Below are 23,305 nucleotides of genomic sequence, written 5' to 3'. Positions count from 1 at the left end.
GTTTCAGTTGGTGGTGATAGAGAGGCCAGTGATTCAGCCCTTGGGAACTCCAATGGGGACACCTCAGGGCTCTGTGCTACCCCCAGTGTTATTTAACATCTACATGAAATCATTGGGGGAAGTAATTCAGTGGTTCAGGGTGAAGTAGCATCAATATGTTGACAGTATTTATTTATAAAATCTAGTCCTGCTTCAGTCCAGAGGGATTCTATGTGGTTGACAGGCAAAAACAATAAAGTATTAAATTATAATATATAGTCATAATACATTAACTAATAGAAGCACTGTTGTCTCCACAACTGATCTCTGAAGGCCCTCTGAAAAAGCCATAATTTTGCTAGATTCCAGAAAGCCAAAAAAGTGGATGCCATCCTCACTTTGGGGGGCAGCTACCTTGGGTCAAACCAGAGATGTTGAAGAAATCCTGACCTAGTGCTTGGAGGCTGTGAAGATCTGACTGGGGCAAAATCCTACCAGGATGGAGTTGCTAGTTGTCAGTAGACATCTGAGCAATCTAATAACATTAGCTCTAGCACTTACCCTGGAGCGGCTTGCACTCCTCCCAAAAGCATGGTTTTTGACATGGGAGCTCTCTTGCTCTCAGCCTTTGCTTAAAGCAAGTGGAAACTAGGGCCCAAGGGAGCCTCCACTATTTCCAGTGTATGTGTCAGTTCCAAACTTACTTGGACCAGTATGTTCTGAGGATGCTAACTCGCATCTTGATTACCACACAGTTGGACTGCTATAACATTCTCTATGCAGGGCTGCCCTGGAAGGTGACCCAGAAGCTATAGCTGGTACAAAATACAGTGTCTGGACTCCTGATGAGGCAACCGTGACAGGCCAAAATACCCATTTGGAAAGTGCTGCCCTGGTTGCTAGAAGGTTTCCAGGCCCAATGGAAAGTGCTGTTCATTATCTTTAAAGCACTTGACAGCACAGCACAGGGATACATCAGACAATGCCATGCCAGAATTTACTCTGCCCGTCCAATCCCAGTTGTCAAGAGAGGGAGTGTTACAGGTTTCCCCAGTGCATGGGACATGGACCAGATGACAGGGCTTCTCAGTGGCCAGTCTCATTATATGGAATACCTTTCCCCAGAGATATGTATGACCCCCAACCCTAATGGCATTTCATAAACAAGCTGGAACAGTATGTTCTATTCCAGCATGCATTCTGTGCTTAGATTATTAATTTAATTTTATGGGTGCATATATGGTAATGTTTAGGTTTGGGATGCTTTATTTTAATTATTTTTGTTGCATTTTATTGTTTTGCTGACCTTGATGTAGCCTGCTCAGAATCTGCTAGGATTGGAGTATGTTATAAATGTTGTAAAGTAAATAGTAAACACTTCTTGGAATAATTAAGTATAACGTGTTTTAGAGTGTCTTGATGTTAAGCTACCCTAGTGAGACACATGCAAAAAGTATCTTCAAATGAAAAAAAAAAGCAAAGTTTGACAGGACCAGTGGTGTCCACAAGGAGAAGATGAAAAAAGTCAAGATGGTGGCTCCAACCATGTGATCGAAACCCCACACTTTTTTATGCATGATGCCCCTTTAAAAGGGGTGGGGCTTCAATCACATGGACTTTTTTGACCATCTGCAGGCACCCCTGAACAGGACTTTCAATTTGAATTCAGCAATGGATGGATAAATGCAAGTATGTACAGAGGAGAACTACACACCTTCATGGAACAGTTAGAGCAGAGTTGTGTAACTTGAGTTACTTTAAGCATAGTTGTACATTAAATTAAATTAATAAAATATATGTAATATGGTGACTCCCCATATATGTAATAACTTTCCTATTCTGTCACACTGAAGATTTCAATTGGATGGCCCATTTTGGAGGGGCTCTGAGGACACAGCTCAAGCTTTGGGGGATTATATATGGCCTTAAGCTTCTCCTACTTTAGAGGACCTCGGGTCAGCATACCAGTGTAGCAATACTTTTTTTAATTGAGAGATTATCCCAATAAATCATGGTGCTACCAGTCTTTGCAAAGAGGACAGAAGACAGACTAATTTCCAGTAAAAGTATTACAACTAATGAACTTTGGGGTGTTAGCTTTGCCCTCAGTACTTCAGAACCACTGCATCAATGTGATCTTCGTAATGTGCATTCAGCTTGTGGAAAACACAAAGAGAGATGAATCACGGCAGGAGGAGATGTTCGGAGAAAGGTCATGGTGTGTCTCGATAATTTGCAAAGAAGAAAAGAATCTAGCAGTGATGCCAGAAAATAAATGCACCTATTTTATGCTGATCATCAGATTGATACCAGGCTACATTGAGACAGCAGGATGGGTTCACATGTTCTCCCAGCTAACAGTTTTGCTTATTTTGGGAGCTAATAGCCCACCCTTAAAAAAAAATCCCCAGAGTATCAAACAAAATGTCAACGTGCAATAAAGCATATTCAAAACACATGAACTAAAATACAGAGAGATACTGGAAACATGTAAAATCACAGCATGAGAACAAATGGCCCAGGCTAGATGAAATTAAATGCAAAATCCTGAGAAAATGAATTAAGAGACCAAAATTGCAGCATAATAGGCAAATGTCCCTTGGAGGCTGCATTCCACAAGTATGATGCCACTATTGAAAAACTGGCATTTTCTCTACTATATGTGTAGAGTGTGATGTGGGCAGCCTGTGTGGAGCCTGAGGCATCTCCTTAAAAAATACTTGGAGTATGACATACTTATATCACAATCTGGATATATCAGTAATGTGAGAGTGGTGTGTACACATGGGCCTCCACCATGAAAATGGGGTTATTGGCCAGGTAGCTGGTCTGTGAACGCCTCTGTTTCACTATTTCAGACTTCCCATCTGTAATTCTTCATTCATACATGGTGGCTGTCATGATAAGCCCCCCCCCCAGTTTTTTGGAGGGGGAGGACAGGCAGTTGCAGGACTTCAGAGGAAAGGGGGGGGGGGAATGGAAGGTCTTCTGCCATCACCAATGTTGCTCTGCCAAATGAAAATATATCCATTTCAGAGCAAGGGTGAACAGTTAGGGAGGGGAAATGGCTTTGAGTGGCATGCTAAAGTTACACTCCAAAAGTAGGTAGATATACTAACTTCACAAATAACAGTTCATTATCTGGGTTATCCCTACCCTCAACACACGAGACAGCTCACTGAAGAACAGGGTTTAAAGGAGTAAATGAATGAAGAAATCCAGAGGCAAACCAAAATCAAATATCAGGAATTACTTTGTAGAGTTAGAGCTTCACAACTGAAAGTTAAAGCAGGTTCTCACGTATCAACAGTTTTATCCTGTCAATGTTGTTTTTAAATATTAGAAGCTTCTGACTCCTGATCCAGCCTGATTGTTCTCAGCAGATTACTTCCAAGTATCCCTGCCTGGTCCAGCTGTCTCTTAGAAAAGTGAGTACTAGGAGAAGACACCTAGTTCAGATCAGAATCTGCTGACTCAAGGACAAGAACTGTGTGGCTCTTCCTGGCTTGGCATAGTTGCTGGGGTCTGGAATGATCATAACTGGCCTTAGGACACCTCCTCCAGATCCTCCTGGTCCTCCTTCTCATCTGACAGGATTATAACAGTGGATCCAGGACAAAGGCTAAATTACAACGAATTATATAAGATGCATACTACTCATACATTGTTCATATAATTAAAAAGCTTTTTCCTCATGCAGTTAATAAATATCCCCATCAGTCACATTATAACCTCCAATTTGGCAGCAACCTTTAGAGGGACTGTGGGGTTACACCCAGGGTTTTGGGACCACATGCAACTCTGGGGCCTTAGGTTATGTATCCCTGCCTTAAGAAGATTCTGGAGATGAGGAGATGCTGACCGAGCCTGTTGTTCACTGTTTATTTCCCATGCCAAAATTATCTATCTTATAGATTTCTCCAGCCTGATTTAACTTGGGAAAATCTCTTGCAGAATCTGAATATATTAGTCTCTTAAGCTTTTCCAACTTGGTGCTTTCCAGAGGATTTGGACTGTAACTGCCATCATTCCAACCAACATTGCCTTCATTAGACTCAGAAATAGAAGTAGCCAGTGAAGCTATCAGCTCGACTTTTGCTCCATATTTTCTGGCCGCAAATTTAAATAGGGCTCTAGACTTTAGCTGAAACAATCCTGACTAGAGGGTGGCAGCAATGAGCTAGAGGGATTTGTAAAAAAAAAAAACCAACACTTTGCATTCATCTAGTGGAGGTCCAGATTTTTGCACTCAGATATAGTAGCCCTGTAGCCCTTTAGACAAGTTTCCAGTTTTCCTAGTCCTTAATAATGCAAGCATTAGCCACACAAGGAAGATCGGTTTATAAGACTACCAATGGAAGTAATTGGGACTTCTGCATGTAAGTGAAAAACCTGGCTAATCAGGCCTCCTGCTCAGGCACCGTCGAGACAGGATTTGGGGACAGATGTCCAGAGGCTCACTCATCCTTGGAGGCTTTCAGGTGCAACTAAGTTAGCTTGCCTTATTTGGAAGCAATTCCCATAGAAAGATACCAAGGGAGTGAGTTAGGCCATTACCCTGCAGGTAAAATGACCAAACTGGACCCAGTTTCCACTTAAGTGAAGCAGGTGTAGGGTTGTGTAGATGCAGTATATGTATGTTCTTCCTTCATGCTAATGTCAAATTCACATACCGAAATAGTCCTCCTTCTAGGCAAAGTGAGGTGACTGCTTAGGTGCCAGGTTAGGGGCAGGCAGTAGTAGTGCCTCCTGGCTGTCCCCATCTGCTGGAGCTATGTATGTTATACAGCCTATCCTAGGCTCCTGGTGCCCCAAGAATAGAAGAGACTAATCTCTTGCTGGTGCTAAAGTAAGATTCAACTGCCAATGCAGGTGGCATCTGTTTCTCTGCTTCAGGCAGCAAAAATTCTTAGGTGTGCTGCCCATTGACGACCTTCCACCCCTTAATAGATGCATCAGGGATATCTGAAAGAAGGCTAATTATGTGTTGTGTGTGAATTTTTTGTGTTCCACTTCCAAAGAGGAAGAGACAACTGCAGCAACAACAACAACTCTGCTCTGAAGTTGCCCACTGAGGTCAGCAGAGGTTTTCTGGGACTCATTGTGCTAAAACAGAAACACATAGCAAGGAATCAAGGTTTAGGACCTGGAAATATCTGGAGCAGAAGCATGGCTGACTTGGAGGACCACTAGCAGGATTTCAAGGGCAAGAGTGTTGAAGGAAGACAACTAACACAGGTCTTATTCTGTATATCAAAGGAGAGGTTGGAACCTATAGAAGGCCTACATGGAAGTGGGAAAAGGAAGTTTCCCTTTGGGGTTGTTTTTTTATGAAGAAAACTCAGGATAAAATGGTCACAAGGAAATATAAACAATACCCCCTTGGACAAGCCTCCATAAGCACCCTGCACACAGACTGGTTGGGTTCGTATGACATAGTAAACCCAAACTACACAATCACATTTTAGACTGGTGTGTTATGCAAAATCAATGCATGTGACTAGTTTATGGTCTAGTGTGTCATGGAAACCCAGACAATTGGGTTAGTTGAGTAGATCATAGTTAATTATGGGTTACTGTGCCAGTAACCGGTTGCCTAGCTAACCACTTACTGGGAAAAATACTTGGATGGGCTTTTATTTTTTCTATTCAATTTCTGAAGACAATGGATTGTATCTGACCATTTTCTGCCTGTGTTCAGCTTGATAACAGAGCATGTACACAATATAGTCCTTAACTTGCCTTCCCCAAGCTGTTGTCCTTTGGTTGTGTTGAACAATTCCCATAATTCCTTAATCATTAGACAGCTTGAAAACATATATGGAGGAGACCACTTTGGAGAAGGCTGTCTGAAGCCACCTCCTTTTTCTGAGAAAAGATGGGTTATGAATTTCGATCTTTAAAGAAAATGTGTAGGCAAATAAGAAGAAATTAATTGGCAGAAGGTAACTAACTCTGCTGGAAAATAACGATAATGATAATAATGCCATCCCTTCAGGCTGCACTGAAGCCAGCGTGGTGGCAGGAAGCAGACTGTACGCGATGGTGGGGAATTCCCTAGACAACCTTCAGCCCCCTCCGATCCGATCGTGGGCACCTTCCTTCTTTGCCTCAAGCGTCTCAGGTGCCTCGCTCCGCTGCAGCATCGGAACCGCCGGCAAAAAAGGCGGCGCCCACCTGGGGAGCGGGGGGAGAAGAGGCGCGTCCAATCCTCGGGCAGGGCTTGGCTGGGAAGCGCGGGGGGCTGCCGGTGGTCGCCATGACTGCTGCTGCAGCAGCCGCTGCCGCTGCCTGGAGCTGAGTCGGGAGGCGCGGCTGGAACGGAGCTGTCCATTCAGCACCACGGCGCGACGGCTTCGCCTTGGGTGGTGGTTCTATTCTCGGGCGGCCAGTCCAGGATGTAAGTCTTTGCCCACTTACCTTGTCTAGTCAACGCGGTCCGTCTACCTCCATCGTACAAAGGTTATGTGTCGAGTCTGGGAGCCAAGGCAACTAACCCCTAGAAGGAGGACCCCGCCCAGCAATGCTAGCGGGCTGCTTGGGGAAGTTTCACAGGGAAAAATGGGTCTCAGCAGCTCTTGAGGTATTGGGGGCCGTGGGGAAGGGGGAGGACTGCTTGTTTGTAGGGTTACTCTAGCAATTTCATCATCAGAAATCACTGGCTTCCCTAGTTCTTTGTGATGGTGCAGACATACTCACTTAATAGCCAAGAGAAGTGAAAGGAAATGTGCACAGGGATTCACCTTTGCTCCACTCACCAGTGCTACAGAGTTTAGGGAAAGACACTGTTTGCACCTGGAGCCTCGGAGCTGCCTTGGCTGCCCATCCAACCATTGAAAGCCGTGCCCTATTTTCAGCAGCACCGTTCTTATCTGAGGAGGGGGGATAACAACCAAGAGCTGTATGTGATATTGTGTCAGTTACTGTACTGCCAAAGGGAGTGCGGGAAAAGGAACGAGTGAAAAGGGGCAATCAAATATAACATAAATTTGTGATTGAGCATTAATGACCACCTTATCTCCGGTTAAGTACAAAAACTGCATCTCATAAAAAGAAGCTGATGGTGTGGGAATCTCAAAAGGTGGGTGGTGGTATATATATGACTATATTTGATCCAAGTATATCCTAAAGGGGGAGGAATGGAGAATTCTCACTCTGTTCTATTGGCTAACATTGATTGCCTTCTTTTATTATTCCATAGGTCTTCTCTCCCCATATAGATCTTGGAAACGCTCACAATGACAGGGTTGAATCTAAGGGGTTTGTCTGATACCTATTTCGAAGACAATGAGATCAGTCTCAATGTTGGAGGCTTTAAGAAAAAGATGAGATACAACACGTTATTGAGATTCCCCGAAACACGACTGGGTAAGCTGCTGAGCTGCAATTCAAAGGAGTCAATTTTAGAGCTTTGTGATGACTATGATGACACTAAGAATGAGTTCTACTTTGACAGAAACCCTGAACTTTTCCCTTATGTGCTCCATTTTTATAATACTGGAAAGTTACATGTGATGGGTGAGCTCTGTGTCTTTTCCTTCAGCCAGGAAATTGAATACTGGGGAATCAATGAATTCTTTATTGATTCTTGCTGCAGTTATAGCTACCATGGGAGAAAAATGGAACCAGATCAAGAAAAATGGGAAGATCACAGTGATCAAGAAAGTACCTCTTCTTCATTTGATGAGATCTTGGCCTTCTACAATGATGCTGCTAAATTTGACAAACAACCATTTGGGAAAGTGAGGCGGCAGCTATGGTTAGCTTTAGACAATCCTGGCTATTCTGTCTTGAGCCGAATATTCAGTGTTCTTTCTATTATGGTTGTTCTTGGATCTATAGTGACTATGTGCCTCAACAGCCTTTCAGACTTCCAGATTGTTAACAGCTATGGGAACTCAGAGGAAGACCCTAGATTTGAAATTGTGGAACATTTTGGTATTGCATGGTTTACTTTTGAGCTGGTGGCCAGGTTTGCAGTTGCCCCAGATTTCCTTCAGTTTTTTAAGCATGCACTCAATCTGATTGACCTCATGTCCATCCTTCCATTCTATATCACTCTAATAGTTAACTTAGTGGTGGAAAGTAGTCCTACATTAGCCAATTTGGGTAGAGTAGCCCAAGTCCTGAGACTGATGAGAATATTCCGTATCTTAAAACTTGCTCGACACTCAACAGGCCTTAGATCTCTTGGAGCCACCCTCAAATATAGCTACAGAGAAGTAGGGCTTCTTCTCCTTTACCTCTCAGTTGGAATCTCTATATTCTCAGTAGTGGCTTACACAATTGAAAAAGAAGAAAACCGAGCCCTGGAAACCATCCCTGCCTGCTGGTGGTGGGCTACAGTTAGCATGACCACAGTTGGTTATGGTGATGTTGTCCCAGTGACCATAGCAGGCAGGCTAACAGCTTCTGCATGCATCTTAGCTGGCATCTTAGTTGTAGTCCTTCCTATCACACTTATATTCAATAAGTTCTCTCACTTTTATAAGCGCCAAAAGCAGCTAGAAAGTGCCATGAGGAGCTGTGATTTTGGGGATGGGATGAAAGTGGTTCCTTCTGTCAACTTAAGGGACTACTATGCCTACAAAGTTAAATCCCTTATGGCCAGTCTCACAAACATGAGCAGAAGCACACCCAGTGAACTAAGTCTAAATGATTCCTTGCATTAATCTATGGTTCAAAGGCCAGATTGCATGATGAAAAACCAAGAACTGTGTTTATATTAGTTGTTTCTCTCATCTGAGCCACTAATGCTGATGCACACCAAAATAAGAAGATCCATATAAGCTATTAATTTTGTAATAATTCACATTTACTTGAGCATTGTGAATGATTCATCATGCATCAATTTTAGGAACAATGTGTGTTTTGAAGTTAGCTCAAATTTTACTGCCTTGCAATTGGAACACATGTTGAATTCATCATAAAGGGATATGGGAAAATGGTCATGCTATCATGGAACTTTTGAGTTCCAAAAAGAATGAAGTTCAGTTACAGGTTGGCTCCTAGTACATTTTCATCTAGCTCCTAAGAAGCAGCCTCCTGATTTTTGTGTTGAGTATTGTGGTCTCTATAACATTAGCGTTGATGGTACTGTGCTTCCTTGTCACATATATGATTTGTTCTGAAAGTCCCTCTGACCAATGAAATATTTCATGAAGACCACAAAAACAAGCAAAAGTCACCCCCACAAATAGAAATATGATTAACCTCATTTCATGATCTTTGTGATATACTGCAAAAATTTCCTAATTTGTCTTTAATTTTAGAAGCCATCTCAAAGATCTATACATATAGTTAATACTGCATTTCAGAAACCACTTTCCACATCCATACATTTCTGGGAATTCATCTGGGAGTTAAAACTGCCCCTTATGATAAGTAATGCTGTTGTAACATATTTGTGCAATTTTGATTGAGCCCAATTGTTCTTAAGAACTTGACATTGAGTCTCATTTGTAAGATATTTTAAAAGTAGCAAAAAATATGCCAACTTGGATATGAAAAAACTACTGGAAGTCACCATGGGCAGTTAAGAGGCAGGATCAATCCTGGTTTTTCAAAACCTAACCCATACTAAACCCTGCCACTGAATTCTGTTTAAGAGTGTTCTTATATATAGAAATCCATCCTGGCTCTGTTTCTTGGTGACCTTACAGTGTGGATAACATTGACAGAGTGTGACTGAATGCTAGGGATTGACTTTCAAGTAGATGTAAAGCATGCTGAGTATACTATTCAAGACCATGCACTATTAACATATAGAATTTTTCTTTCTCTGGGGTTCATTGATTAAACTCTATCATGCCAAAGAATTGAGATTTAGGCCTATAATGACAGATCTTGAAAGATATTTCTGCTGCTAGTGAAATATGCATTCTTGGGCCATTCTCTCAAAAGGATCTTCAGCAAAATGAAGTTCTCCTGTGTATTTTCCAAAGCTACATGAGAAAATGCCTAGATAGCATTAAATGATACCACCTATAAAATTTGGATAGAGTCTATCATGCTCAAATTTCCATAATAAAATTAAATTAAAATGTCTGAGCTAAGTGAGCAGTGTAGATTTCTACCTAAGATACTCACTCATGCCGCTGCCTGTTGAGAAGAAATATACCAAATTCAGTGGTATAGAGTCAATCATACACAAACTGAAAATTATGCAGTGATCAAAAACATACTTTAAAAATTTCATATTTATTTCTAGGATACTTTCCAGTTCTATCATAATGACTGGCTGAAAGCATAGAGGAAAACTAATGCCCAATCAGGTAGTGTTTCATTGAGATGGTAGCCAATTCAACACTAACATTCCTAAGTGCATTTTCTTCAAGGTAAAGATAGAACTATGTGTTATTCTATCACACACAGAGACAACACCATTTTATCATGTATATTTGCTGTGTGTAGACAGAAAATAGGAGGAGAGCCAGGTCTGAGTACAAGCTGATGCATGTGGGTATCCAGGACAGTGTCAAGATACTATTAGTATACTGTCCAGCCCTCTGCCTAAACTACCTCACTTACATTTCAAGCAAGGCATTGGATTATCCTAAACTTCTTGTCCTGGGAGATTTCAATGACCATTGAGGAGTGCTTGAAGCTTCATATCCCTCCCCAGCGACTATGGGCCTATCCCTGCTGGTACCTGACCTCACACATACAGTAGGGCACACAAAGGATTTTGGTTTCTCTTCAGGAGGAGTTGGTGACCTTAAAGTGGAGGAGTCCTGGGTGACTTCATTTTTTATGAACACATCACAACTAGGTCTGTTTTAAACCTCTGCAGGGTTGGATGATTGGCTGAGCCTTCCATCAGCTTGCCAAGCCTGGTTGGTACAATAGGAACTAGAATCCATCACAGGAAGGCAATCGTGGATATGCTAGTTGGGAATTATGGAAATTAAAATCCAACAATGTACTAGTGCTTGTTGTGATAGAATATCAACAAAAAATTGTTCCTGGATTTTGGAACAATAACTATTAACTGGTTGCCATATGGAAGGCCCCCACTATTATCACATCAAAATATTAACAAACTATTGGAATTTTTTTTTCTGTACTGAAAATGGTTCTTACCTTTATCATAATGGGCAGAACTTTGGATCCCAGTAGAAAGGCACTTCTTCATTAAAACCATGCAAGAGTTCACACAAATACTAAGAGAGGTGGGGAGGGAGGAAGAAGTCAAACTCCCAAAAAAATTAAAAAGCAGCTTATGTCTAAGGTGTCCAAGACATATGTGAGGCATGACAGAGGCAATGTAGGATATCTGTGAAGTAGCAAATATTGCTCACAGATTGAATTCTAGGACCAGCCGAAGCAGAACTATCCCTGTTGAGTTTGTATCCTGCCTTACTGCTCAGAAGGGATGGCTAATCTGTAATTTAACAAAATGAAGGAGGCAGAAGAAGAGATAGAGCTATCAGGATAGGACTTTAGTGCAAAAATGCAAGCCCCATTCAACAGAAAGAGCAGGATGACCCCCAAGCATAACAAGACTGACTTTTCACATTCTGAAGTGAGTAAAGTAAAACAAACCTCACCTCAAGCACCCACTGTTTTTTTTTTCTTACATCCAGAGTCTAAAGTCACATAATTGGAGCACTGAGAGGAAAGTCCAAATTCATGCTGCAAGTTGGTCCAATTTCACAAATCCCTTGAAGCACTTTCTCCGTATAATATTGCCAAGGTTCATACACTTATACATTGGAAATCTTTGCTTGTTCATTATATATGGAACTTGCTGAGGGTCTTCAAACTGTTTATATATAACTGTGCAATCACTGATCTGCTCATTGGAACATGGACCAAGTGTTTTCTATGTGTACACTATGCAAAGGACACATACGTGACATCAAAGGCCACATGAATGCACTGTGGCTATTACACAAAGAAAGGCTTTAAATGGTTAAATATGGATTAATTTTTTTTCAAATGGGCAATCTGCTGTGTTAAAAAAAAATTTGTTATAGAACTGAGCCTTCGAATATTAAGTACCAATGAAAGCTTAACATGTCATACTAAGACAAAGGTCTGCCCATGCTAAGAGCCAATGAATTGTTCTATCATTTGCAATGAAGCAATGAATATTAACTCAGGTTTAGTTAGAGTCAACATCAATTATATTGGTTGCTAACTACATATGTCGGAAGAATTAAAAAGATGTGTTCACTGATTAATTGGCCAAGAAATGTAAGAATTCAATTCTATACTTTAGCATGGCTTCTGGGAGGTTTGCAATTCATACCTTTGGAATGGTTTCTTTCAAATCCAGCAATGAGAAAGCTCTGTTTTGTGTTCCTATGGAAGCTACCAAGCCAAACATTCTGTGCAAAGGCCTCGAGTGAGCCCCCTTCTCTGAACCTTTTTCACTTTCTTTAGTTGTCTGTTGTTGGAGGGCCCATCATGATTCTTGTCCTTTGCCTTTGAGGAAGCCCAGGATAGTTTCATGTCCTTGGCTTATATCCTCTTGGAAATATATATGGGGAAAATTATGTACAAACTCCATGTAGGTTAAGTCAGAGGGTATTGACTTCCAGCTTTGTCCTACATGGAAGGAATACCCAAGGAACTCAGGATGGACTTCAATGTACTTGACCACAGCAGAAAAGGTAAAGACCCTCAAGTCAAGCTTGATTCCTATGACTGCACAGACACATCCATGTAGCTTTCTTGGCAAGCTAAATGAATTCAAACATCCTCCCCTCACCCCCACTTATTAATTAAAGTTTAGAATAGACTCTACTGACATTGAACATGTTTTAAAGCCAAGATTGCTATGCAGTGATGGGAACTTTTCAAGAAAAGTTAGAGTATCTGAGAGAGAAAAGTTAGTCTTTTCCTCCCCAAGTGCTGTCATCCCAATAAATAAACACATAATTACTCTCTCTATAACTTCCATTGCTATGAAGCTATTTTAAAGATTTTTTGCAATATGGAGACAGTGAATTTTTCAGGTGAAAGACTTGGGGAGGGTTTTAGGAAGCAACCCTTGTCCTTAAACTGTCCCACCCCATACAAAAAGGAAGTCTTAAAATAGCTTCTTTTGACTCCTTGCTTGATGCAAGGAATTAAGAGACAGAAAAGGGATCAGAAATTGTGACTCCAGATAGTGCTAAACTGTACCCTCCAGCATCTCTAGCCAGCGTGGCTAATGGGGGGAATTCTGGGAGCTGAAGTTTAGCAACATCTCAAGGGTCATAGGTTCCCTTTTGCAATTTAGCAGGTCTTCAACCAATGGCTGTCCAGCCTCTGCTTGAAGACCTTATAGTCATTAGTTGCATTGTCAAATTTTTTATGCCATAAGAAAGGTTCTCTTGATGTTAGAGGAAATTGATCTTCCATAAGTTCTGCTCATTAGAGCTAGTTCTGCCCTCTGGGGCAGAAGAGATTTGTGGAGGAGGGGAGATTATGTTTCATTCCTATTTTATTAAGCTGAATATTAATGAAAAACAGTCTCTCCATTCCTTCCCTTTGCCAATCAATAGAGGACACCACAGTTCTCTTTTCTTTTTGGTAGACTGGGGGCTTGGCAAAGCATCAGCAATACCCAGAGGTGCTAAATCAATATGCTGTGACCTTTCGGCTCTTTCATGATGAGCCTTCTCTCCTGGGGCCTCAGCTGCGCAATTGTTCCTCATGAAATGCTTTCTAAAGTCTGAGTTCTTTACTCTATTTGTTATTTACCTCCAAATGCAATATTTTTGAAAGCTTTCCAAATATCTCTAACAGCAATCATGGACAACATTAATCTTGTTCTCGCTATTTCTATTCCTGGGGGGAAAATGGCCTCTTATGGTATTGCCCTTTCTGTTTTTCCTGGACTAAACTGGAATTCACTTGGGATGAAGTCAGGAAAGTGGTTCTATTTTCTTGATGCACTCCGAAACAAGGTTATAATGACATCCCCCACGCCCCAGCTTTCAGAAGTATCTTCAGATATCTGCAGCCCTAACAGAGGAGGAATCCATTCCACTGAAACAGGAGACAATACATAAGGAACTACACAGAAGTAAGTGCCAGCATATTCATTGTGCAAAAATAGTCCACATCTTTTAATTATAAATCAAGGGGTGAGAAACAAGGAAGCAATGGTTTGTTTAATCATGATTTACTTAAACCACAACTGGCTGGTTTTATGCAACATGCTAAGCTCTGAATCATAGTTTACAAATCAGAATGGCAGTGTTCATACAACATACTAAGCCAAATTCAAACAACTCACGTTATGGCTTAGTATGACATGTCAACAAGCTAATGCATTTATTAAATACAAACAAAATATCACAGAATGGGTCTCAATTTTTTTAGTTCTCAATCATTTTTAACCAGGATGGATTTGAAACAAAATCATAATAATAAATGGAATAAATGGAAAGATAAAGCTGGTTTGCATTTTAAGTTAAATTTAATTAAATAATTAAATTAAATCAGAGTTTAATAATTAAACTCTAATTTAATTTAATTTAATTAGCATTAAGATGATTACTCTTCATGTATTTAATTATTTTCCTTCTGTCAATATTATATATTAAAAATTAGCTGCAATTTTTGGGCAAGCTCTGAGGACCAGTCCCAAGATTTTTGAGGGTTGGATACAATCCTAGGCTTCAGGTTGTGCATGGCTAACCTAATCTTTGATAAACTCTGCTTTCTTAGTCTAAATCAACCTGCCCTCTTCTGTTGAGGAACAACACAAAAATTCCCAGCAATGAGCTAGCATACAACATAATAGGAAGACTCCAGGTTGGGGAAGGCTGGTCTAATTTGTTACTTTGAGTTCAGCTTTCCAGAACTGAAGATTTCCTTTGTAAACGTGCATTAATATGCTTACCAACACAAATGTTTCATTGGAGAAAAGTTTGTATTAAATTCTGATGATTGGGGATAGATATCAACCAGCCTACATCTACAAAACTCCCAAATAACTTAGTTTTGAATGTGGTAATTTTAAACTGCATAATACCCTTCCCACCTATTGTACAAACATTCCTATAGCTGTCCTGCCTTCTAACATTCCAGGGTTTTCCCCCCTTCCCCTCCACATTTGACAAAGGAACACCTGACAGCTTAGAGTATATAAACAGAGCTGATCACTATGGTTAGCAACTGAACAAGGTTTAGGTTTACCATACCCCGCATAGTGCTATTGGGTAGCTACCAGTAACTTAAGGATTATTGCATTATGGAAGATAAACAAACCTGGATGCCATTGCATTTTCCTGAAAGTAGAGCAATCAGTCTTCAATATCCCTGACTAATATAAAGGACCACTATGAAAACAGCCTATGGTTATGTTCAATCAGCAATTTGTATAAAATGTATACAACCACAGTGGTCACACTTAAACTGTTTCTGCTGTTTTGGAGGCTTTCCTACCAACATGGTAGAAATTTCCCATGCTCAGGGACAAATGAAAGCTTTTAGCTATAGCCAGATACTCACTTTTCACTTTTTTTTGGCTGGCACAGTAGATTCTGAGCAAGCATTGTATGAGAAAGTTGTGCAGTGAAGCACCACGTTTTGCATCCATTATGATTCTTTGCAAATGCAATGAGGGAAGAACAATTAAGGTATTGTTGTCTCAATTCGCTGGGCCAATAAACCTAACATGAGAAGAACATATTCACTCCAGTTCCTTCTGGTCTCTTCCTAACATGGTAGAAATAACCAATCCAACATTCCTTGCTAAAGTAAGACAAGAGAAAGTTTTACAGAAATTCAAGACAAATTAAAAATTGTATGAGTAAAAAGGGACAAAAAAAAAAGGAACAAACAAACAAATATCCACACCTTGACTTGCAGCATTTATGCTTCAAGAACACACTTCATCACATGTACGCAGGCTGGGGTAGATTAGATTAATAGAAACTGAAAAGAAAAAAATGGACTGGAGGCATACTGCATGCTTTAAATACCTTGTTATTGACAATCCTGGGGAAAAAATCTGATCTTTTTGGAGGAAATTCCTGAATTTAGTAATTCTTGGGATCCTGATTCTTTTTTTTTAACGAGATCACATTTTTCCTGTTGCAGGAACCTTAATATCAAAGACATTTCTGATTGCACTTCCTTTTAGTTCTAAACTGTTCCTTATATTGATGACTCCACTCTAATAAGTCTTGACGAATAAATTGAGCAGAGGCAATACAAGCAGTGGAATCAAGAAAAGAAGCAGACATTAACATATCTGTCAACTCAAGAATCTTCCTAAGAATAAAATATTTTGGGCAAGATTAAGATAAACAAAATAACAATTTTCCAATCTAACACCTTCCCCCCAAATTTTTGACTGGCTTTGACAATCCATCAAAAATGAACTCAGCATAAATCGTGTCTTATTTCTTCCTCTGCTAAATGGCACTAGCCCAAAAGAGTATTGCTATACCTCTGGGATCTGGAAGTGGGTCTGGTCTGGCATTGTTCTGATTTCAGTCTGATCAGTTTCTCTCTAGGCAGACAAAAGGCATCCACAATGAAAATAATGAAGAAAACTGAAACTTGAAAATGTTATCTAAGTAACGAACAGTCATGGCTTTCTGGTGTGAACCTAAGGTGGTAGTCTGTCCATTTCACTTTCTCTGTTACTTGACACAGAAATTTTTCCAGCAAATACTGTACTTAGTTTAGGATTTAAATGAGTAACTGGCTGGTATATTATTTTATCACCATGAAAATGCAAAATGCAGTTGCTAAGAAAATACATTTTCTCAAATATTTGGAGAAGGGGAATTGTTTCTACATTGTGGCATTAGACATCGCTTTATATTTTCTTTGCTTAACGTAATAACAAAATATACTTATTTTCTTTTACAAATGGTGTTTAATGAGGGGTTAGCAATATTTTCAGACTCGAGGCAATTTCTTCCAGATATCTGAGATGTCACACAGATACAGCTCTTCTGCCAACTCAGCCCCCGCCAACGAGACAGGGCCACCCGAGCTGCCACCATTGTTGCCGGCCTTTTTTAGCTTCTTTCCTCCCGTCCCTGTGGAGAACTTGACACCATCCACCAACATGGTGAAGTTCACAATAGACCAGATCCAGGCCATCATGGACAAGAAGGCCAGTATCCAGAACATGTCAGTGATTGCTTACATGAATCATGGGAAATTCACTCTGACTGACTCGCTGGTATGCAAAGCTGGAGTTATAGCCTTGGCCCATGCTGTGAGACCTGTTTCACTGACACAAGGAAAGATGAGCAGGAGAGGTGCATCACCATCAAGTCCATGGCCATTTCCCTCTTCTACGAGCTTTCAGAGAATGACTTGGCCTTCATCAAACAAAGCAAAGATGGCTGTGGGTTCTTGATCAACTTAACTGATTCCCCTGGCCATATGGATTTTTCTTCAGAAGTTACGGCTGCCCTACGTGTCATCAATGGTGCCTTGGTTGTTGTTGATTGTGTTTCTGGGGTGTGTGTGCAAACAGAGACTGTTCTGCGCCAAGCTATCACTGAGAGGATTGAGCCAGTTCTGATAATGAACAAGATGGACCAGGCTCTGCTGATGCTGCGGCTGCAGACTGAGGAGCTGCACCAGACCTTCCAGTGCATTGTGGAGAACGTCACTGTTACCATCTCCATGTATGGGGAAGGAAAGAGCACCCCTATGGGCAATATCATGATTGATCCAGCCCTTGGCATTGTTGGGTTTGGTTCTGGCTTGCATGGCTGGGCTTTCACTCTGAAGCAGTTTGCTGAGATGAATGTAGCCAGGTTTGCAGCCAAAGGTGAAACTGAACTCTGCTGAACATGCCAAAAAAGGTGTAGAACATGATGAAGAAGCTCTGGGGTGACCGATATTTTGATCCAGCAACTGGCAAATTCAGAAAATCTGCCAGCAGCCGAGATGGAAAGAAACTGCCAAGGACTTTCTGCCAGCTGATTCTAGACCCCATCTTTAAGGTGTTTGATGCAATCATAAAGGAGGAAACAGCCACACTGATCGAGAAACTGGACATTAAGCTGGACAGCAAGGACAAGGGCAAGGAAGGCAAGCCTCTGATGAAGGCTGTGATGAGGTGCTGGCTCCCTGCTGGGGATGCCTTGCTGCAGATGATCACCATCCACCTGCCTTCTCCCATCACTGCTCAGAAATACCACTGTGAACTGCTCTATGAAGGGCTCCCTGATGATGAGTTGCCATGGGCATTAAGAATTGTGACCCTAAGGGTCCTCTGATGATGTACATCTCCAAGATGGTGCCAACGTCTGACAAGAGCTGTTTCTATGCCTTTGACCAACTGTTCCCTGAGGTTGTGTCCACTGGCCTCAAATGTAGAATCATGGGACCAAACTACATCCCAGGCAAGAAGGAAGATCTCTAACTGAAGCCAATCCAGAGAACCATTCTCATGATGGGCCGCTGCATGGAACCTTGTGGGATTATTGTGGGGCTGGTTCACGTTGACCAGTTCCTGGTCAAGACAGGCACCATTACCCCTTTGAACACTCCCACAATATGCATGTCATGAAGTTCAGCATCAGCCCTCTTGTGCATGTTGCCATGGAAGCCAAGAACCCAGCAGATCTGCCCAAACTGGTTGAAGGCTTGAAGAGGTTGGCTAAGTCTGACCCTATGGTGCAGTGCATCACTGAGAAATCTGGAGAGCACATCATAGCTGAAGCTCAAGAACTGCATTTGGAGATCTGCCTGAAGGAACTAGAGGAGGACGATGCCTGCATTCCCATTAAGAAATCTGACCCAGTAGTGCCTTACTGGGAGACTGTTAGCAAGGAGTCAGGGGTGTTGTGCCTTTCTAAATCACTCAACAAACACAGCCACCTGTACACAAAAGCCCATCCCTTCCCGGATGGCCTGGCCAAAGACATCGACAAGGGTGAGGTCTCGGCCCGCCAGGAGCTGAAGCAGTGGGCCTCTTACCTGGCTGAGAAGTATGAGTGGGACATGGCTGAAGCCTCCAGGATCTGGTGCTTTGGCCCAGATGGTACCAGTCCCAATATCCTGACAGATATCACAAAGGCAATGCAGTACCTCAACAAGATCAAGGACAGCGTGGTGGCTGGCTTTCAGGGGGTCCCAAAGGAGGGGGTCCTCTGTGAGGAGAACCTGCAGGGAGTCTGCTTTGATGTGCATGATGTTGCCCCGCATGCCAACATCATCCACCGTGGGGGTGGCCAGGTCATCCCCACAGCCCACCTGCGTGCCGATGGCTCAGCTCTGCCTCATGGAGCCACATAGACACATATAGGCAGGCCTGATTTGTAGAAATGGTGCCAGAACAGCTATAGTTCAGAATGAATTGTATTGAATAATTAGTGAAGACTAAGAATGACATCAAGGGCTTTTTCAGTTATGTTCAAAATGGGAGGAAAAGAAACCACATATTATTTGTTTAGGTGTTCAGTAAAATGTTAAAAGAGTAACTGATAACCAAAAGGGAGAACTATGCAGTTCCTAATTGGGTTCAAGCTTGAGCTTGCTAGAAGTACAAGGAGTATTTACTGACCTTGAAGGAGTTGTAATCTCCAGAATCAGATGGATCACATCCTGTGAGGAACTTTGTGATTGCCTTGCTGGATTCTGTTCATTTTGAGAAGTCTTAAAGAATGAGCAAAATGCCAGATATTTGAGGAAGGGACAAAGGAGGATTTGAGGAATTACAGAACACTCAATTTATCTGGGAAGAATCTAAAGTAGATCTAAAGGGATTGATTTGAAAATAATGCTGTGATTACTAGAGATCAGCATGTTTTGTCAAAAACGAGTCCTGGCACATTGATCTTATTTAACATTTTGATTATGTAACTTCCTTTGTAGTAGTAAAAATGCTATGGATATAATATATCTTGACTTTAGTAAAGCATTTGACAAATTACCCCCTGCCATTATTGTACTTATAGTGGAAGCTTGTTTCTCTAAGGGTGGGCAGGATAGCGTGCACATTTGGAGGGCATAAATAATAATCTACAAAATGAATACAATAGGATTGAGAAGTGGGCTAAAAATAACTATGAAATTTGGAAGTTGGAATTATTAAAAATTAATTAACTATTTCACATTTGGTTCTTTTTTCTGCCCATTCGAAGTGGGGACACCTTGTCCCCCTCTTTTCCTGGTCCTCTGCTGTTCTTGCCAATGACACCCACCAAACTATTGTCTTTGCAATTTCCATGTATGCTGCTCTGTTGGTGAGAAGGGAGTGAACAGCATAGGAGGAGGAGCAAAGGGAGAGGGGTGCAGGGCAAGGGAAAAAGGATGGTTCCTGGACAGATATTTTAGGGATTGTGGGGAAGGCTCACACATACCTGTCTGCATGCCATCAGAAACGGGGGGGAGGGGAGATTAAACTCAGGGAGGCAGTGAAGGACAGGTAGGCCTGGTGCGATATGGTTCATGGGGTCACGAAGAGTCAGACACGACAACAAAAATCCTAGAATTCATTTCTGCTTTTTTCCCTCCCTATCCTTTCATTTCCTATCTCAGGAATAGTTCTTTCAGAATTAAAACACTACAAGGATTTGGGAATAAACATGTGAACCTACTTCCAATTAGTGAAAGAGTGTAGAATTAATGAGCTGATTTGGACATTGTAAGCGAAAAAAAATATCCAGTAATCAAGACCTAAAATATTTATTTCAGAAGAGTTTTGTTTTGATGAACACATTACTTTTTAAACATGAACAGGTTGTTTTCCTTGCATAGCCTAGGAATATTATTTTCAGGCAGATGGGACTAGTAATAAGTGTATAGAAAAATATGGATTGCAGCAATTTTTTTAGCATATGGTTTTTATGTATAACCTTTTAGTTGTTGATTTTATCTTGATTTTATCTTATGTTTAATACAAAGTAAATTTATTTCTCATTTAGACAAATAAGTATGTTTTAACATAAATGATAGATAAAATGTAAGAGTGTTGCCCTTTAAGAACTGTGTCTGTTGTTTAGAATGTCTACATTTTGAACAAATTCCATGATTTGTTTGCAACATAAAATCTGGGTAATCAAATAGTTTGATTTTTTTAAAATCTAACCCTCTTGACAATGGTGTCTTCCAAAATGCATTTGGCTACCAATAACACTTTCCAGACAAGCTGGAGTCACTTTCTGTTTCTGTTTGTGCATCTTGCTACTTAAGAGCACTAATTTTCAACCTTTTCCTGTATGTGGATTTTCATCAAAAACTATTGCAAACTCCTATATATGCCGAAAAGGGACAACATCATAGTGCCACTGTTGCTTCAACATGCTTGGCTACTGAGTTGGTGTGGCCAGAATCCCAACATTAAATTTAAAAAAAAATTAAAAAATTTAAATGGCTAAAATCTCCCAAGACTGCTAAAACATGAGAGGTGTTTGTGTTCTTGCCTGAAATCTTACTCAGTTTAAGGGTGAGGGGGCGAGGATCGAGTTAGAAGTGCACCAATTGAAGTATCTGCGGGCACACTGGTACTATGTTGGAGATCCAGGATTTAGAAAATCACCTATGCCCTTCCTTGGGATAGATTTCTTATTTTCACTTAGCCATTCTTGCTTTCTACAATTGATTCAGTTTGCACACGGTGGAGCAAAAAATGCCTAAATAAGAAGTATGCTATAGGTCTCTCTATAACCACATAAAATGCGTAAGTGAGAGAGGAAGGTCTCCATTGAATAATGAGAGGATAGGCTGTGGTTTGATAGCACATTATGAAAGAGTTTCTGGGTCCTTCAAAAGCAGATAAGAAAAGGTGTAGTATTTTAAATTGCTATCTGCTTATTTTTGAAAACTAACATATAGATAAGAGCTGACAATTCAAGGCAAATTAGAGAGAAACAACTGTTATGGTCGATAAAATGTATTCTCTCAAGCATATACAATACAGGGATGGATCTAGAATGCAACATATTGAAGTTCTGTTGACATTGGAAGAAAGGGCAGAAAGATGATCCTCACAATTCTTCAGCCCAATGTGGCTCCTGATATATCCAGAAAAATGTTCTGGAAACTGGGAGTGGGGGTGGGGGCAAGGGCACACAAGACTCACTGACAAAGATTTCCCTGGCCATTTCCTGCAGCATGAAAGCTCTATTGAAGCCCATGAAGGCTCATGAATGGAAAGAGCTTTTGGTTCATGGAATGGCCAATCAGATCCAGACACCCTCAAGAAGTCATACAGTATTACTTTTAATGGAATGTTTTTAATGCAAATAGTCATACCCTAAAAGTTATAAACTGAAGGAAGCAGACATCCAAAGACATTTTAAAGTATAATTTTGCTCACTCATTTTTGTAGTATATTTTATTAGTAAAGTACCTATAAGGCCATCTAAAATTGATTTGCATGGTAGTTTTTTTTATTTAAATGTTCTGTTTTCCTTTTCAAATTGAGTTTAGTTCATCTATTATTCCTTTTAACAAGCATCAAAAGCATTTAAGACAAAGACACAAACATAAACTATATAATATGCAATTGTGGGTTGGAATAGTATACTAAAAATATTGCATCTATCACTAATTTTAAAGATACAAAACCCCAATTTTCTCAAAATTCACATCAAATTTAAACGGAACTGACTTTTTGTGCAGCTTTCCAGGCTAAATCACAGCTTTGCTAATGACAGTCTTCTTGTTTTATCTGCTCTCTGTCTTTCTGGGGTCTCGTGAGACTCAACAATATTTTGATCATTAAGTCTAGTTATGACTATTCAACTTGGTAACTAAAAACAAGATCAGGGTATTCTGAAAGAGAGAAGGAAGGAATTTTGTTTCCTGCTGAGCCATACAAACTACAGAGATGTTCTTTCTATCATGCCTACATTTGGATTATTGCGCACAGTGATGCTGAAAGCAAATAGATTGGGTCTGATCAGAGTTTGAAAAAGAGGCGATCTGGCTGCATCATCCCTAGGGTTAATTTAAAAATAGTGCTATATATATAATTGAGATGCAGTATATAGGCTTCCAAGCAGGACCTCATAGATCATAGCTGAGCTTGAGAGCTTTAATCTTTCAAAGTGATTCTTAACGCTTTATACTGCAAACTTCCATTTGCCTAACAAAACATACTGCTTTATTCTCTGTTATAAACTTGGAGCCAGTATTAATATCCTCTTCACTTATAAATGTGGCAGTAAAACATAGCAGCCACCCATATACATGTGAGCTGCATTCACTACCAGACCTATGAGATGCCCCCCCCCAAGCTTTACATGTGAACTGCTTAAAGCACCCTTGTAAGAGAACATTCATAGCAAGCTGAACTGAGCTAGGCAACAGGGGAGGGAATCAGACAGGGCCAGCGGCCCAGTAAACCAAATTGTTTATATTCACTGACTATATCTCAAAGATAGTTTAGCTAGTGTGCTGACCT

General features: G+C 40.8%; 1 protein-coding gene and 1 pseudogene across 1 annotated transcript; both read left to right on the top strand.

Annotated features, from left to right (window-relative positions):
• The first annotated feature begins 7,217 nt into the window (after window positions 1-7,217).
• KCNS2 (potassium voltage-gated channel modifier subfamily S member 2) lies at window positions 7,218-8,651 on the top strand. Its single transcript, XM_007424797.1, has one exon. It carries the CDS (start codon window positions 7,218-7,220, stop codon window positions 8,649-8,651), a length of 1,434 nt encoding a protein of 477 aa, XP_007424859.1.
• An 8,333-nt stretch (window positions 8,652-16,984) lies between these two features.
• On the top strand, window positions 16,985-19,191 carry LOC103065546 (elongation factor 2 pseudogene; annotated as a pseudogene).
• The last annotated feature ends 4,114 nt before the right edge of the window (window positions 19,192-23,305 follow it).

The sequence above is a fragment of the Python bivittatus genome, unplaced genomic scaffold (assembly GCF_059951505.1).
Source record: "Python bivittatus isolate LINGU-HERP-01145 unplaced genomic scaffold, Pbiv_v1 ctg000590_np1212, whole genome shotgun sequence".
Classification (NCBI taxonomy): domain Eukaryota; kingdom Metazoa; phylum Chordata; class Lepidosauria; order Squamata; family Pythonidae; genus Python; species Python bivittatus.
The sequence above is the reverse complement of the archived record's forward strand: the minus strand, read 5'-3'. Positions and strand labels throughout refer to the sequence as shown.